Source organism: Cetorhinus maximus, chromosome 1, assembly GCF_964194155.1.
Source record: "Cetorhinus maximus chromosome 1, sCetMax3.hap1.1, whole genome shotgun sequence".
NCBI classification, from domain to species: Eukaryota; Metazoa; Chordata; class Chondrichthyes; order Lamniformes; family Cetorhinidae; genus Cetorhinus; species Cetorhinus maximus.
This window is the reverse complement of record NC_135879.1, coordinates 199,032,332-199,047,673: the sequence shown is the minus strand read 5'-3', so window position 1 is coordinate 199,047,673 and position 15,342 is coordinate 199,032,332. Positions and strand designations below refer to the sequence as shown.

Sequence of the window (15,342 nt, the reverse complement as noted above, 5' to 3'; positions counted from 1 at the left end):
GAAGTGGCACCTGTCCCGATAGGTGGCTGTGCGCAATCAAATGGCAGCCAGCCAATTAGTTTTCCACAGTCTAAGGGCCCATCCAATTGTGCGGTGGAACTAACCAGGACCTCACAGGGTAAAAGGTCTGGGCCCCATACTTAAACAGCACCCGGACAGGCATCCACTGCAAGCCAGCAGCCTCATTCTGCCCACCTGAGAGGAGGATTTTAAACTGAAGGTGCAGCCACCACCACCCCATCTGCCACACTTGGATCCCTGAAGCTGCTGTTACCCTGTCCCCACCTGTAGATCCCAATCAGCTGCGTCACCCCATTGAAAAGTGGACACACGGCTCAGCGCGGAGAACGAGTGGCCCCACGGTTTAGCGATGCCTCCCGGCAGATTCTCCTCCAGGCCATCAGGGAATGGCAGGAGGTCCTGTTTTCCAGTGATGGCAGCAGGAGACCCTCCTGCCTGACCAAGGCAGCCTGGATGCAGATTACAGCGGAGGTTAGTGAAACTCATGTCCCAAAAATGTTAATGACCTCCTGTGCTCCATAAGGGTAAGTGGCACAATGTAGTCACTGGAGCGTGGCACTCACGATGGCATCAGCATTGTAAATATGTGAGTGGAGAGGCAGGAGTTTTGGTTCTAGGTCTCATTACCAGATGTAATATGCGGACTGAATGTGTGAGGCCAGTTCACACCTTGAAAGTTTTACCAGCTCCAGGACAGTGTGCAGGCAAAATGCTTAACTGGGGTGGTGAAATTAGTTGCCATAGGCCTACATGCTCTTAAAGGGGTTTTTTGTCCATTGAGATGATACTCAATCCTTCTGCCTGCCTGCAAGACAAAAGAACACATAACGGCAGGGAATGCTCCAAGACTGGTGTGCTTCTATGGGAAGATGGTAATCCAGGCTAATGCTCTGGAGACATGGGTTCAATTCCATGGCAGCTGGTGGAATTTGAATTCAGTTAATAAAAATCTGGAATATAAAGCTAGGGCAGAATTTTCCCCCCATCGGGGGGGAAGTTGGAGAGTGGGGGAGGGGGCCGCAATTTTACATGGGTGGGTCAATTAAGGCCTACCCAGCGTGATGTCCCCACAGAAGCGCTATGCGCTCCCTATGCGGGCGGGGGAGGAATCCCTAAATCCAAGAGTGCGCTCTTTCGCCCATGTGCACGAAAGAGTGCACTCATCTCCCTGAGGCTAAGTGCTGCTTCAGGGAGATCACCTCTACTGTAAAAAATATCAAAAATAGAAAAATAAAATCCCTGACATGTCCCCTCATGTGACACTGTCACATGAGTTGGGACATGTCCATAACTTTTAAAAACACTTTAATTACCTTTTTAAAAACATACATGAAACCTCTTCCCGCTGGTGGATGAGGTTTCATGCTTTTTCTAATGCCCACCAGGGCTCCCGGCCTGCCCGCCAACCTTAAGGACGGGCAGGTCCATTAATTACTTTAATGACTCTGTCAATGGCCTCAATTGGCCATTGACAGGTGTGATTTTGCTGAGCCCCCGCCTACCTGAAAATTTAAATGGGGTGCAGTGACGTTGGGAGCTCCGCCCGAAGTCACCGCGTGTCACTTTATGCATCGGCGAGCGGGCCCTGCCCCCTGCTTGCCGATGGGAAAATCCTGGCCCTAGTCTCAGTAATGGTGATCATGAAACTATCACTGATTGTCATAAAAAACCCAACTGGTTCACTAATGCCCTTCAGGGAAGGAAATCTGACAATCTGCCATCCCTACCTGGTCTGACTCCAGACCCACTCTGAAATGACCTAGCAAGGGCAATTAGGGATGGGCAACAAATTCTGGCCTTGCCAGAAACACCCACATCCCATGAAAGAATTAAGGTGTCCCTGACCTCTGCAGAGGAGGAATTTGCCGAGGAGCAAGGTGGATGTCAAGGCTGCAAAGTGAATAAAGCAGAGTGAGGATATCTACAACTTGATGTTGAGAACTGTGCATATAGTTGACACACATGGCACTGCTCTAGGAAAGGGATTGTGCATAACCAAACTGTTTGTGTTCTCTGCTACAGGTCTTTGCAGTCAGAAGTCACGTCACCCACAGCCTGCTGCAGGCCAGAACTCCACCTCTGAGAATGATGAGACACAACCTCAGAAGACGCACTGACACACCCTCTGCACCCTCCACCAGTGCAGAGACAGTCAGCTCGGTGGGAATGCACTCGCAGTTAGGCTCGGGGTTACAATCTGGTGAAGACATCACAGACATATCGCCGCAGCTGATGGGTGACACGACAGTCAAGGGCCCTGACAGTTGAAGGACTGCTGGAGACTAGACCCATGCTGAACCCCATGCTGATGATATGCCTCTGGGCACAGCCACAAGAAACCTGCTGGAGATGCAGAGACAGGCGGGGGAACATCTGGCAGAGATGCCAGAGGCTATGTGCAGCCTTGCGGGAATGGTGGAGTCCTTCCAACTCATGAGTTCTGTCATGGCTTCTGCATGTGAGTGCATGGCTTCCTCCACGGAGAGGTTGGCAACTGCCATGGAGAGCCAGGTCCAGCAGAACGCTCAGTGGCTACTGGTTGTAGATTTTCTTTTATTCTTTCACGGGGTGTGGACATTGCTCGCTAGGCCAGCATTTATTGCCCATTACTAATTGCCCCTGAAAAGGTGCTGTTGAGCTGCATACTTAAACCGCTGCAGTCCATGTGGTGCATGTACACCCACAGTGCTGTTAAGAAATTCCAGGATTTTGACCCAATGACAGCATGTGCTGATAAGTGGTAAGTAACATTTGCACCAAATAAGTGCCAGGCAATAACCATCTTAAACAAGAGAGAATCTAAGCATCTCCCCTTGACATTCAATATCATTAGCATTGCTAAATCCCCCCAATCAACATCCTGGGAGTTACCATTGACTAAAAACTGAATTGGACCAGCCATATAAATACTGTGGCTACAAGAGCAGGTCAGAGGTTGGGAATTCTGCAGCGAGTAACTCACCTCCTGACTCCCCAAACCCTGTCCACCGTCTACAAGGCACAAGTCAGGAGTGTGATGGAATACTCCCCACTTATCTGGATGAGTGCAGCTCCAACAACACTCAAGAAGTTCAACACATCCCAGGACAAAGCAGCCCACTTGATTGGCACCCTATTCCACCACCTTCAACTTTGACTCGCTCCACCAGCGACAGACAGTAGCAGCAGTGTGTACCATCTACAAGATGCACTGCAGCAACTCACCAAGGCTCCTTCAAAGGCACCATCTAAACAGGGAACCTCTACCACCTAGAAGGACAAGGGCAGCAAATGCATATGAACACCACCACCTGTAACTCCCCTCCAAACCCCACACCATCCTGATCTGAAACTATATTCCCATTCCTTCACTGTCGCTGTATCAAAATCCTGGAACCCCCTCCCTAACAGCACTGTGGGTGTACCTACACCACATGGACTGCAGAGGTTCAAGGATGTGGCTCACCTTCACCTTCTTAAGGGCAATTGGGAATGGATAATAAATGCAGGCCTAGCCAGCGAAGCCCACATCCCATGAATGAATAAAAAGTGTTGGCAGTTTTGAAACCAGACAAAGACTTTAAGATAAAAGCAAAATACTGCGGATGCTGGAAACCTGAAACAAAAACAGAAAATGCTGGAAAACCTCAACAGGTCTGGCAGCATCTGTGGAGACAGAAACAGAGTTAACGTTTCGAGTCCATATGACCCTTCTTCAGAGCTTTTCTTCAGGGCTTTTAAGGGCTTGGTGCTTCATTGAAACTCAATGGTGGCTGATTTGTGGGGTCATGGGCACATTATTTATTTCCTTCAGAGATAGTGCCAAATCTGAGTTTCTTTACATATGGTGGTTTCGATGTTTGTCAACTTTTCTTAGGTCAAGGGATTGGATCTTGCTGGCAAGCCAGATTATGTTGCTCATCCTCTTATCAACGTTCAGAAGCTGTTGACTCAACAGTTGAGACAATCCCTATTTTTCAGGTGAACGCATTGAGTTCATAGCCAGGCCTTGCCAAGTTTGGAGCATATGTGACTGACTCATGTGTGACTTCCTTCCAAGCCAGGAGCATGTGAGACTTTGACAAGACCATATATATGGGTTCAGTCATGCCAAGGGCCTGAAGTCTTTTCCCTTCTAGGTGCCAGAGATTGTGGGCCTGTAATTTGGTCTGGAGGGAGTGTGCCGGTTGTGGCGTCAGCTTCAAAGGAACATTTCTTGAGGTGGAAATCAAGAGATCTTGCAGGGGCCTCACTCTGGCTGAAATTGGGAAGCAATGAGTGTCTCATTGGTCTGCTGCATTGCTCCATCGTCCTGGAATCTGCAACTAGACCATGCATCACCCCAAGGGTCTTCATCCTCATCTGGTGATAAACCTGACTGTTCCATCTCCCCGGCTGGAAATTCCTCAGCTCTTGCTGCACAAGGTTGTGTAGGGCACAGCAGATCACAATGACCTGTGAGATTCTCTGTGGAAAACACTGCAGTGCCCCGCCTAAGTGGTCCAGGCAACAGAACACCATCTTCAGCAGTACAATGGTCTGTTCTATTGTTGCCCTTGTTGAGGCATGGGGGGCATTGTCCCTCTCCTGTGCTGGGCTTTGTGGGTAATTCCCCACAGGTATCATGAGCCAGCTCTGTCCCCCAGGAGCCACCCCAGCAGTTGTGTGGAGAGGACAAAAAGCTGTGGCTACTGAGAGTGACCGAGAATATGATTCGGGTGAGCTGTCCGGGAAGTGAGCCCACCTGTAGGATTCAGAATCAGTGGTCACTAACCAGCTGCACATTCATGGAATGAAACCTCTTTCAGTTTATGAATGCTGCTGGCTCTTCCCATGAAGCTCTGAGTGTCATGTATGTGCAATGTTCCTTGTACCTGTGAAAATCTAGCTTTGGAGCTGAATCCAGCAGTTTTGGCTGCCTGGCTATCAGGGTCTGTGGTGAATCACACAAATTAATTGGTCCTTTTGAACATGGCATTGATGACCTGGGATGACCCAGTGGCATATAGGTTAAGGCTGCAGCGACTTTTAAGGTTACTGGTATAGGTTTTCCTGCAGGAGCTGACATAGGTGAGCGACCAGTTGCCAGGACATCTTCAGGCATCTTGAACATTGCCTCTCTGGCGTTTTCAGCTGTCTCCGCATGCGCAGTATGTTCGGTTGGGTGCCATTGCTCGGCGTCTCACTGGCCCCTGGTTGCCAACATCCTGAGCTACCTGATCTTCTGCTGCCTCCCTTGTTGTCCTTCCAGCCATTTCTGTGCCTGGCCCTGGGCCATCCTCTGCCTTCCCTCCTGTGCCACAGCATCAAAAAGCACTGGGTGCACGAGGTCCATTCTGTCTGCCTGAAGTGAAGTGCAGACAGAATGTCAGCAAAGACCTGGTCAGCCCTCCTTCCTGAATTGATGACTGTGCATTGACCGCACCTTGGCCAACTCCCTCCTCGACTTTGTCTTCGGCCATCTGTTCCAGTTGTCGAAGCTTTGTCCCTGTACACTCCCGCTCCGACCCTGGAGAGCTGCAAGCCATCACCCTGCACCCTCTCTCAGTCATCTCTGACCTACCCTCCAACACTCTTGGCCCTGCTTACTGTGACCTTTGAGCCACCCATCATTACCCTTGATCAACTGTCTGTCAACCTAGACCTGCCTCTCCCACCCCCCATCATCATTGAACTGCCCGCCTGTCACCCTGAAGCTACCCCTGCAGCACCCTTGACCTGCCAACCGTCATCCTCAACCTTCCCTCTAATACACTAGAACTGTCTTCAGTTGCCTTCAGCTCTCCTGATCTCACCATTGACCTGCCCTCAATCACCCTTGATCTCCCCTCCGTCATGTTTGAGCTGCCTTTGGTAGAGATTAACTTTCCCTGTCATCCAGCTCCCTCCCTCTTTATCCCCACTACCCTTTTTAGGGCTGCCTTGACCTGATCTCCTTCCTTCGTTTTCCACTCCAAGTGGCTTCACTAGATTCCACCCATGGTCTTCAAATTGGTATCAGGATGAGATGTCTGGCAATGGGTCACTAGAACTGAGTTAATCCTCCAGGTCAAAGTTGGTAATCGAATGCCTGAACCAGACAAGTAATTCTCCAGGAGGCTGTTAATAACTGCCCAGGGAAGCTGGCTTGTTCACAGAACCTGAACAGATAAACCTGCCATTTGGAGTTAGGATTCTTTCCACTCATCCCTGGATATCTCCACAAATCAATGCCCAAACAAGCAGTGTGATCCCAGTTGAAGATGCCTAACAATGCTCTGGTAGATGTTTGGTTTTAGGTAGTTAAGCTGTAGTAGCACTCTCTTGTACTACTTGGGAGTACTTGGCTCTTGTCAAATCAGACCCAAGTGCAAGGGGAAAGATTATGCCTTTCACACAAGGTGAATAGAAATGACCCCTTTGTGTATTTAACAATAATTGGATTTGGAAGCTCTTTCATATGATTAATAGTTTCCATGGATGTCAGACACACAGCTGGTGACAAAATAATAATTAAACAATCCCATTGCAAAGCTTTTCTATCTTTACTTTAAATTTCCCGCTTGCAGTTTTGACTTCTTATCATATCTGGTGTATATCATTGAATCATTAATATAGTTTCTTAAAACTAATGTTAGACTCCTTTAGCTCTCAAAAAAATGCAAAATAAAGGAAAGCTAAGAGCTGCAGTTTCATGTAGCTTTCTGTGGTCTCTTTTGAATGTAATATGGATATCAGTATTGCTAAAGAATGACCTTGATACAGTAATTTGCATTGAAATGCATTTAGATTCTTGGCACCAGATTGGCTTCAAACGGAAATTAACATTTTATATGTATGATTCAAATTCAGGAACCCACAGGCTAATGATCATCTAGCAGACAGCACACTCAGAATGTCTCGTCAGACAGCGGTTGTACTACATATGGGGATACTGGGCTGCATTACTTTCCATTAGTATAGGAGCTGACAGCATCATTAAGCAGAGTTACATTTGAGAAATATTGATGAAGCAAAGCCGGTGAGTGCCAGCAAGGCAGGAAGGTGATTATTACCGTGGCAAAGGAACCGCAAAGTATATTAACCTCTTAGGTACCACATACTTCTTAATACACATTTGAAAAAAAGCACGTGACAGCAACTTTTACCAGCACAAACCATTCCTTAGAGTTTAAGCGATCTCTACCCCAAGGTGTGATTTTATGTCCACTTGTACGAGGCTCTGATGACAGTGTGGTGCCTTTACAGACAATGGGAGCTGTCAGCATATTTGGTTAATTCAATAGTTAACTTGAATTAAGAAGAGCCCCTCACTGACTCTCGTATTGTTGGTAAGAGCACTGGTGTCCACATGTCTGCTTATTGTGAAAACATATTTTAATCTTTTGCCATTTCCTCTTTTATGGAAAGCTGGAGCTCTTTGAGATCTGCTACCTTGCAGAATTGCGTACTCCCAGGTAACTGCACCATAGATCAAGATCTCTGGGTAAGCTTTTCCTGTGCATATAGCTTAGGTGAATTTAAGGGGTGGGAGCCCTATAGAAAAGATTGAGTGCAGCCTTTACCCTGAAATGAGGGTGCTGATGCTGATGCTTTCAGCTGTTTGGAGAAACTGTGGGGATATTGTAAAAACTAAAGAAGAAGCCTCAGGCTGGTTTTTGTATCTCACCAATCTGACCGTTCTTCATATTATGCACGGTAATTGCAGACTTCTGGCAGCATCACCCTAAACCTAATCCTTTCCTCATCAAACATCTACATACACATATATTCCAGTAGGTATTACTGAATTGTGATCCAGACCGAAAATCTTGGCTGATGCTCTCCTTGTTTGGGGCGCTGAGGCCAACCATACTGCATGTCCTGCCACCTCAGTTGAGATTAGACTAACATTGATCAAAACTATGACCTTCCTGGTTTACATAGCTCAGCCCCACAATGGGTTATGTGCTTAAAAGCTGAGCCAATAGGTGAGCTATAGTTTCAAGTTAGCAGCATTTTAGTGGCCCAGGTTTTCCATTGCCCTTTGGATATTCTTTATTCTTTCGGAAAACCTTTTAATCAGCTTTTGTAGAGACTTATCGTTCAAGAATCAGTGTTTCAGATCCTGCCGTAAGATTATCTGTATAGTTTAAGCCAATTGGCCTGTAGTTTCCCGACAGTTGCATCGATTCATTTCAGTGCAATTTACCTAAAAGTGACTAAGATAGCAGAAAAGATCGCAAATTTTTAAACACAAATTACGTTCAGTGTAAATTGAGTTTCTGCAATCTTTTGCGCTAGTTTAAAGAACATTGCGCTAGAAACATGCCCAGCCCTCTAAAATGGTTACACCCTGAGATTGAATTAATCACCATTGGGAGTTTCCGCTAAGCTTGTCTGTTTTTAGACTTTTGAGGAGGCTCTTAAACTCCATCTTCGGTGTGCATGACACTAACTACGCATGTTTTAAAATCTTTTGAATTTAATTCTTCTTAATTTACTTTAAAAAATAGTTTTGTGAACCAATATAATGAGCAAATTGTTCTGCATAGTCTTTTGAAAGTAATTTTCAGCTGTTTAAAATTGGGTTACTCACTGGTGTGAGACCAGACACTCTGATTAAAATGTTTATTTTTTTCAATTAATCCCATTTTCAGCTATATTCATTAAACAGCACCTGGTTCCCACTCTTAAATATATCAATGACACTTTTTAAAAAAACAAAACATTTTTTAAAAAGTTGCATTTTAAAAACACTGCCAAATAGTGTTTGTTCGAAGCAAGTTTTATGTTTCTTGATCTGCATATGAATTTTAGCAGAAACATCAGCGGAAAATGACTTCTCAAAATTAGCATAATTTTGAGGACACAATGGACTGGATTCTCATGGAGTCGGGGAGACTCCGTGCAAGGGTGAAAATGGGGGTTTGGATCCAGTTCTGGGATTTTCAACCCCAATCCCATAGTTTCTGAATTTCAGGTTGCCTTTGAAGGGTGCAGGCTTGTTCAGGGCATGGGTCTGCATCCTGCACTCCAGACCTGGCTGGCTCCATTGTGGTGACCTATTTTCATGGAGTCAGGCCAGCTTTTCAAAGAGTCATGATTCACGGCACCTCTGAGGTGTTGTAAACCATTGTCTGCATGAGGGAACCTTTTGAAAGGTAAGTTTAAAAGATCCTCCTTATGCCCACCATGCAAAGGAATGCCTCTCACTCACCTCCTATGGCCCCTCATGCCCACCATGCCAATCTATGGCCCTTCCATGCCCATTCACCCACTATACACTGTATAGAACCAGTGAATGCTATAGTAACCATAGGATGTGTAAAAACAGCTTTAAAAAAAGTCATTCACTGATAAATTTCTACTTTCTTAAAAAAAGACTCCTTTTTACTACAGGGCCAATAGAATTGCCAATCATCCAGATCCTTTAAAATATCAACAGCTGAAACTTCAAGCTTGAAACCCCTTTATTTTGTGTAAATAAACATTGGCAATTGACAGAAAAGATCGGAGAGCTAGAGATGTCAATCAAGCAATGTTTCCCCTGGGGCTCAGGTGTTCCAGTACTCTAATTGAGTTCTTGGCTCTCAGCCAAGCCTCATCTATCCTCCTCTAGCCAACATTCTCCTCACCGCTTCTGCAGCACTGTGTACCATGAAGTATTTAATCATCTCAGCCTGTACCTCCAATCTAGTTCGTAACCAGGTATCTACCCTTTTTGGAGAAGTTAATCAACTTAGCCTCAAATTTAACAACAATTAAGAAAAATACACCAGAGGTAAGTAAGCAGGGCAGCTAAGCCAGAACGGACCTTACAGAGATGTCAAATTCTGTTGGGATGTAAGTTGGGCTTGACAGCTGCCATGTGCAGTAGAATGTCTCTGGGTAAGCGTTTGATCTGCATAGCACAGTTGGTGTCACCGGAGGATCTAGTTTGGGGAAAAAAAACAAGAAGGAGTAAATGCAAAATAAGTGAAATTTTTAGCCAGTATTGGCACAGTTCATGAAAAAATCTTTCTTCGGAAGTTCAAAATATTCCTTTAATTATCATTGTTTTTTGATCCAGGCTTACACAGAAACATACCAAGTTGAAGTAATAATGACCGCATGAATGTCAGTAGAAAAAGAAAAGTCATCTTTCAGTGTGCTTGGAACTATGAAGGAATTGGCAATGGTTTGCTAATGCATAGTCCATCCACCCTCTTAGCTGCAGAGTAACCAAACCAAAACGAGAGGAAGCTGGGAGTTTATGGGGAGAGTTTTACACTGGTGCCTGCCACAGCCTATGGTTTCTCCTCTCATTCATTTTAATAAACATAAAAATCCTTGGTTGCCATTTGCCAAAGTGGAAACCTATATTTACAAAATAAAATTATATCCAAAGCAAGGCTCCAAAGAAGAACTTCTGATTACACAGGTTTGAATTATATTTATTTTTGTGATTCAGTTGGTAGCACACTTGGCTCCGAGTCACCAGGATCCTGGTTCAAGTTCTGCTTCAGAACTTGAGCACAAAAATCAAGGCCAGCACTCCAGTACAAGTATGAGAGTGCTGCACTGCTGGAGGTGCCGTCTTTCAGTTGAGATGTTACAAACCCCAAGATCCTATCAGCCCTTTCAGGAATACGTTAAATATCCCATGGCACTATTTCAAAGAAGAACAGGGGAGTTATTCCCAGTGTTCTGGCTAACATTTATCAGTCAAATCAACATCACAAAAAATGGATTAACTGATCATTATGTTTGTGGGAATGTTCTAAGTGCAAATTGGTTGCATTTCCCACATTACAACAGTGACTTCTCTTCAAAGGTATTTCATTGGTTATAAAATGTTTTGAGACATCCAGTAGCTGAGGAAGCACTCTTTAAATGCAAGTTGTTCTTTTTTTTTCTTTCTTTTAACTGGATTCAGTACACAAGAAATCTAATTGTTCTTCTCAAGAGAATTGTGTTGCTCAACTGTACTGTTCCCTTTGTTAGTGTCACCCTGAGAACTATTTTGCAGATTTTCATTCAAATTAAGACATTTTATGAGAAGTTATAATGTGGGGGCAGAGTAAGAAGTTCCACAATTTTGCGGTTATCATGAAAGACTAAGTTACAGCACGAAACGGTGATCAATCCTGATTTCAACACAGAGACCTTGAGAGGAGAAAATGTGGGAATGACATATTTACAGCTTTGGAGAAAGGAGAGGAAAATTCCAAGCAGAATTGATAAAATGGAGATAAGATATGTGCCCTCATTTAACGGTGCTCAGGTACGCGTTAGTATGCAGGCACAGTGGGGCAGCCAACATTCTGCGATAACACTAAGAGAAAACTCATAACTTGAATGAAAAAATAAAGTGACAGTTTGTTTTAAAATGCTACTGTTATTTGTTTTTCATGAGTAAAACTAACTTAAAACATAAAGTGCCAAAAAAATGAAAGCCATACTAGAAAAGCCACTTTTAGCTTGGATCTCATATTATAACACACGCACCCTACAATTAAGCAAAAAAAAACCCTTGAAATTTATTCCCCCAAGACTTAACGGTGCATATCTAAGAACAGTTAAATGCATGACCTGGCATACCATTGCATACAGAGTATGTTCACTAAGCTCACTGCACCTTGGGGGGTTTAATTCCCTTTTAGAGCCTAATCCGTTGAATTCCACCAAGGATAATGAATGTGTGAATACATAAATTAGGGTACCATATTCTGCAATTAAAAATATTCTCAGCAACTATTCAGTTCCCTACTGGAATGAGCCTGATCTCACTTAGAGCTCAACAGTTTGCTTTATCATTAACTAAACAACATTATACTGGTCACTGTTTTCCACAGGATTTTCAACCATTCAAGCAACGATACACAGCCTTCAGAGTTGTGCACTTCAGTCCTACAATACATTCTAAATTCCCAAGCCTTATTTAATCATGAAAAATTTTTCCAATAATTTATATATATTTTTCCCACCTATTTCCATTATTTTTAAATGTATTTCCATCCACTGTTTTATTTCTACCTTTTAGCCTATTTCGATTCCACCCCACCCCTCCCCCACTAGGGCTATCTGTCCCTTGTTCGTCCTGCTTTCCACCCTTAATGTCCCTATTAGCACATTTCTTAGCTAATATCACCACCGCCAACACCTCTTTGTTCTTTTGTCTATGACATCTTTTGGCTACCTCCACCTATCACTGGCCCTCTATCCAGCTCTACTTGTTCCCCCCCCACCACCCCTAAACAAGTTTATATTTCACCTCTTTTCTATTTTTCCTTAGTTCTAATGAAGAATCATTCGGACTCGAAACGTTAACTGTGTTCCTCTCCGCAGATGCTGACAGACCTGCTGAGTTTTTCCAGCTGGATTTTCATGTCAGACACAGGAATCAGGAGACAGGTTTAATCCCACAGTTGTGATCTCACTTCTGTCTCAAGGCTGTGTTAGGTGGGATTTTCCGGGGTCCATCCCTAAGTGGCCTGGAGGAGGCTGAGTCAAGTGTGGGCATGTTAGGCCTGCCTCGATTTCCAAAAGCCTCAGACTCCTGATACAATCAGTGGCTCATCTATATACAGTTGAACCTTCTGACTGCTTTAAGCTTCCTCCTCTCTCTTCCCCTCTCACACTGTTACCCTCACACCCTAATGCCTCTCACCTGAGGTGGAAATGGAAGCCGTCTGAGTCCAGATCAGACAGGTTAAATGACTCAACTCCATTCCCCAAAACCCTCAGCCCAGTGCTTCTGATGCAATCAGAATATACAATTGCCCTGGGAGTTCTCAACATCGCCTCTGGACCCCATGAAGTCTCAAGGCATCAATTCAAACATGGGCAAGGACACCTTCTGCTGATTACCACATACCTCCCTCCCACAGCTGATGAATCAGTGCTCCTCCATGTTGAACATCACTTGGAGGAAGCACTGAGGGTGGCAAGGGCACAGAATGTTCTCTGGGTGGGGGACTTCAAAGTCTATCGCCAAGAGTGGCTCGGTAGCACCACTACTGACCAAGCTGGCTGAGTCCTAAATGACATAGCTGCTAGACTGGGTCTGCGGCAGGTGGTGAGGGAGCCAACAAGAAGGAAAAACATACTTGACCTCATCCTCAGCAACCTGCCTGCTGCAGATGCATCTGTCCATGACAGTATCGGTAGGCATGACCAACGCACAGTCATTGTGGAGTCGTGGTCCCGCCTTCACATTGAGGGTACCCCCTGTCATGTTGTGAGACACTACCACCGTGCTAAATGGGATAGATTTCAAACAGATCTAACAACTCAAGGCTGGGCATCCATGAGCCGCTGTGGGCCATCAGCAGCAGCAGCATTGTACTCGAACACAATGTGTAACCTCGTGACCCGGCATATCCCCCATTCTACCATTACCATCAAGCCAGGGGATCAACCCTGGATCAATGGAGAATGCAGAAGGGAATGCCAGGACCAGCACCAGGCATACATAAAAATGAGGTGTCGACCTGGTGAACCTAAAAAACAGGGCTATTTGCGTGTCAAAAAGCATAAGCAGCAAGTGATAGACAGAGCTAAGCGATCCCACAGCCAATGATCTGCAGTCCTGCAACATCCAGTCGTGAATGGGAGCGGACAATTAAACAACTCACGGGAGGAGGAGGCTCCACAAATATCCCCATCCTCAATGATATAGGAGCCTAGCACAGCAGTGCAAAAGATAAGGCCGAAGCATTTGCAACAATCTTCAGCCAGAAGTTCTGTGTGGATGATCCATTGCGGCCTCCTCTGGAGGTCCCCAGCATCACAGATGCCAGTCTTCAACCAATTCAATTTGCTCCACGTGATATCAAGAAAAGGCTAGAGGCACTGGATACTGCAAAGGCTATGGGTCCTGACGACATTCCGGCAATAGTACTGAAGACGTGCTCCAGAACTTGCCGCGCCCCCACACAAGCTGTTCCAGTACAGCTACAGCACTGGCATCTACCCAGCTATGTGGAAAATTGCCTAGCTATGGCCTGTACACAAAAAGCAGGACAAATCCAACCTGGCCAATTACCGCCCCATCAGTCTACTCTCCATCATCAGTAACGTAATGGAAGGGGTCATCAACAGTGCAACAGTACTATCGAGCGTCACTTGCCTTGCAATAACCTGCTCACTGATGTCCAGTTTGGGTTCCACCAGGGCCACTCAGCTCCTGACCTCATTACAGCCTTGGTTCAAACATGGACAAAAGGGCTGAACTCCCGAGGTGAAGTGAGAGTGACTGCCCTTGACATCAATGCAGCATTTGACTGAGTGTGACATCAAAGAGCCCTGGTAAAACTGGAGCCAATGGGAATCAGGTGGAAAACTCTCCGCTGGTTGGAGTCACACCTAGCACAAAGGAAGATGGTTGTGGTTGTTGGAGGTCAATAATCTCAGCTCCAGGACATCACTGCAGGAGTTTCTCAGGGGTAATGTCCTAGGTCTAACCATCTTCAGCTGCTTCATCAATGACCTTCCTTCCATCATAAGGTCAGAAGTGGGGATATTCGCTGATGATTGCACAACGTTCAGCACCATTCATGACTCCTGAGATACTGAAGCAGTCCATGTCCAAATGCAGCAAGACCTGGACAATATCCAGACTTGGGCTGACAAGTGGCACGTAACATTCGTGCCACACAAGTGTCAGGCAATGACCATGTCCAACAAGAGAGAATCCAACCATCTCCCCATGATGTTCAATGGCATTACCATCACTGAATCCCCCACTACCACCATCCTGGGGGTTAACATTGACCAGAAACGGAACTGGACTAGCCATATAAATACTGTGGCTACAAGGGCAGGTCAGAGGCTAGGAATCGTGCGATGAATAACTTGCCTCCTGACTCCCCAAATCTTGTCCACCATCTACAAGGCACAAGTCTGAAGTGTGATGGAATACTCCCCACTTGCCTGGATGAGTGCAGCTCCTACAACACTGAAGAAGCTGGACACTATCCAGGACAAAGCAGTCCACTTGATTAGTACCACATCCACAAACATTCACTCCCTCCATCACTGAAGCACAGTAACAACAGTGTGTACCATCTGCAAGATGCACTGCAAGAATTCACCAAGGCTCCTTAGACAGTACCCTACCAAAGCCATGCCCACTACCACCTATAAGGACAAGGGCAGCAGATAGATGGGAACACCACCAACTGGAAATTCCCCTCCAAGTCATTCACCATCCTGACTTGGAAATATATTGTTGTTCCTTCACTGTCGCTGGGTCAAAATCCTGGAGCTCCCTTCCTAACAGCACTGTGGATCTACCTACACCACATGGACTGCAGCGGTTCAAGAAGGCAGCTCACCACCACCTTCTCAAGGGCAACTAGGGATGGGCAATAAATGCTGGCCCAGACAGTGAAGCCCATA

The 15,342-nt window shown here is 45.5% G+C and overlaps 1 protein-coding gene across 1 annotated transcript in view; it reads right to left on the bottom strand.

Annotated features, from left to right (window-relative positions):
• The window catches only part of cntfr (ciliary neurotrophic factor receptor), a 358,596-nt gene that overhangs the window by 91,077 nt on the left and 252,177 nt on the right, over positions 1-15,342 (bottom strand). The window contains exon 4 of the mRNA XM_078551607.1: positions 9,776-9,893. Coding sequence (XP_078407733.1) covers positions 9,776-9,893 — 118 coding nt within the window. The remainder of the gene's footprint in view (positions 1-9,775; positions 9,894-15,342) is intronic.